The 2915-nt window shown below is 33.2% G+C and overlaps 1 protein-coding gene across 4 annotated transcripts in view; it reads left to right on the top strand.

Annotated features, from left to right (window-relative positions):
- GOLIM4 (golgi integral membrane protein 4) overlaps positions 1–2608 on the top strand; it is a 79415-nt gene extending 76807 nt beyond the window's left edge. For all 4 annotated transcript variants that reach the window (XM_011998230.1, XM_011998229.1, XM_011998228.1 and 1 more), the window contains 2 exons: positions 460–540; positions 869–2608. In XM_011998230.1, the coding sequence (XP_011853620.1) occupies positions 460–540; positions 869–1015 (228 nt within the window). In that variant the 3' untranslated portion in view covers positions 1016–2608. The remainder of the gene's footprint in view (positions 1–459; positions 541–868) is intronic.
- Positions 2609–2915: the final 307 nt, after the last annotated feature.

The raw sequence follows: 2915 nt of genomic DNA, 5'->3' as shown, positions 1-2915 counted from the left end.
TAGAGACAGGGTCTCACTTTGTTTTCCAGGACTCAAATTCCTGGGCTCAAGTGATCTCTTGCCTCAGTCCCACAAAGTGCTGGGATTACAGGTGTGAGCCACCACGCCTGGCCAGAATTTTTTGTTTTAAAAGCTAAATTTCTTCAGGTGTTTTGTATTTGGAATTTTAACCATTATTCAAATAAATCAAAAATTCAGACACAAAAGTCCTACATTCAGGATCAATCACATTGATTTTTGTAACAGGTGTATTATACATTTCTTCACACCTAGTAGATAAATCCTTGACATATTTTTTCAGTTGTATATTGAGTTTAGTTTTGCTTCTGCTATTTTGAATGAACTTTTTGGAAATCAAAATATATTATGCAAGTGTTTAAGTGATAACAGTGTCAAAATATATTATTGCAAGTGCCTAAAAGACTAAAGTGTTTAAATGATACCTGTGGTTTGTTTTAGGTTCAGGAAGATTTGACTGAAGAGAAAAAAAGGGAACTGGAGCATAATGCTGAAGAGACCTATGGTGAAAATGATGAAAATGTATGTCTCGGATACATATTTCTATTGAGCACTTGAGTGTTTGTGGGTGTGCATGTGTATAGGAGAGATAACATGTATTTGGGATAGGTACCAGTGGGTAATGGTGCCTCTGAGTTACCACTGAATTTAACAGGCCCACCTGAAATTAGGAAAAGTTGTGACAACATGAAAAGTAGGAGAGACAGCAGCCCTGTTGCTTACGTACCATTTTTTCTTCCTTGTTTTTTTCCTCCAAAAATGAGTAACTTTTCATCTTGTTTTTAGAGAGAATTATTTATCACTAACTCTACACTATCTCTTAGTTTTTCTTTTTTCTTTTAATTTTAAGGCTGATGATAAAAATGATGGAGAAGAGCAAGAAGTTCGAGATGACAACCGCCCCAAGGGCCGAGAGGAACACTACGAGGAGGAAGAAGAGGAGGAAGAAGACGGGGCTGCAGTTGCTGAGAAATCGCATCGAAGAGCTGAAATGTAGCTGTGCCCAGTTTCTAGACAATGCTCAGCCAACGGATTCTTTTCAAGCTGCTCAGACATAAATCTGCCTACTGAACTCTAGGATATTTAATTACAAAAATCAAGAACTTAGACTTTTTTAAAACTTTTGTATTAGAAATACGCATACATTTATATGAATATATTTTGATAACATAGGTCTAGAGCTTCTTTTATATTCAAGCTAAACATGAAAAAGAAGAAAAACAATAAGGTAAACCTGAGCCCCCATGTCCCAATTTTTTTAATAGATTATGTGATGTTGGAAAAGTCATTGATTTTGTATTATGTTTCAGCGTGTTACCTTTCTGGCTTCCAGTTTCCAGGTGTTCTTTGCCTTTGATAAAATACAGGATTTAAGAACAGAGAGTACTGCAAAATGCCATGCAAACTTTAAAGAGAATGGCCCGTTTACTAATTGCTGCCCTTCTGATGTCTTTATGTATAGTTCTGATAGAATTTTCACCAGTCTGTGTATCTCTGGAGTGAGATCTGTGTGCAAAGTGACATACAACTGGAAAGCCATTTTTGTTGTAAAGCATTGTTTTTCCAACTTTTCCGATCAGTTAGAAAAATGTTTGTCATTGCTTTAAAATCATAGCTGTTCTGCTTAAGAGGAATTGAATTTAAAAATGAGAGAGTATTAAAACTCACGTGGCAGTATCCTGGTCTTAATCAGATATTGCAGTGTTCAAACGAGGATGGACACATCAACATATTCACCTTTTTGAAGGACTAGTGACTTGTTTAAAAACTAGTGAGTGTTTGTGTGTGGTGTTTTCTATGTGAGCACCCATTCTCAATTTTTTTTTTTTTTCTGAAGCCTTTGATTGATATTCTTGTTTCAGTATCTGGTTCCCTACAAGTAAAATATATTTCCTCTTTAAGCTCTGTGCCTCAGTATGCAATCACTTTGATAATATGAATATGAAGACATACCAAACTGCAAATAGGATTATTTTTGAAAACTATATGGTGAAACATATGGTGATATGATAGACTCTTATGATTTTTCTGTTTGCTGGGATTGGGTCTGCTTTTTGCCTATGTGTAAGGCATTTTAATGATTGTGAATATAATAGATTCCTTAAAATAAGAAAATTAAAAATCAGAAACTTCCCTTGGAGTAGAGACATTTCAGTTGCAAGTATAAAGATTTTTAAATATATAGCACTAAGTTATATAATTCATATGTGTGTGGTTTTGTATTAATACTCAAAATTAATAAAAACAAATTTCATTTTCTACCATTATTGTATGAATGTAATTTTATTTTTTAATAACCACACTCATAGATGGTTTTGATTGTTCCAGTTGAGTGATTGTGTATGTATGCATAGGAATGTTTTGTTCAGATGTACTTTGTATTTCCAATAATCAGAAATCTTACCTTTATGTATAAAAACCCATTATGTAATGTAAAATGTATAATATTGTACATAATATTCAGAATACAATTATTTTGGTAAATTAGGTTGTATTTTTAATGTCCCAGTTGCAGTATTTAATTATTTGAACAATACTGAAAGTTGGTAATAGTCAATAAAGCTAAAAAAAAGGTGGCAAATCTTTTAAACTATGTGGTTTCTTACTAGTTTATGACCTTCTAGCATTCTTCAGTTCTTTTTCATAAAAATAAAAATTTTAAGAGATGCCAATATAAATTAATGAATTATAAAGTGCCTTTTCCCACCTGCTTCTGTTTTCTGTATCTTTCTCTACTTTGATTGGCATGTGATTTTTCCCCCTTTTTCTAAAGAAAGAGCTAAAGATGTTTATTTTATTTGAGCTGATTCTGAGGGAAGAAAAAAGAGGGGCAGAAAGCATGAGAGTGTCATGTGCATGCACACACATAAAATAAACAAAAAACTATTAAATCCCCC

Source organism: Mandrillus leucophaeus, unplaced genomic scaffold, assembly GCF_000951045.1.
Source record: "Mandrillus leucophaeus isolate KB7577 unplaced genomic scaffold, Mleu.le_1.0 Scaffold561, whole genome shotgun sequence".
NCBI lineage: Eukaryota > Metazoa > Chordata > Mammalia > Primates > Cercopithecidae > Mandrillus > Mandrillus leucophaeus.
This window is presented reverse-complemented; position numbering and strand designations above follow the sequence as displayed.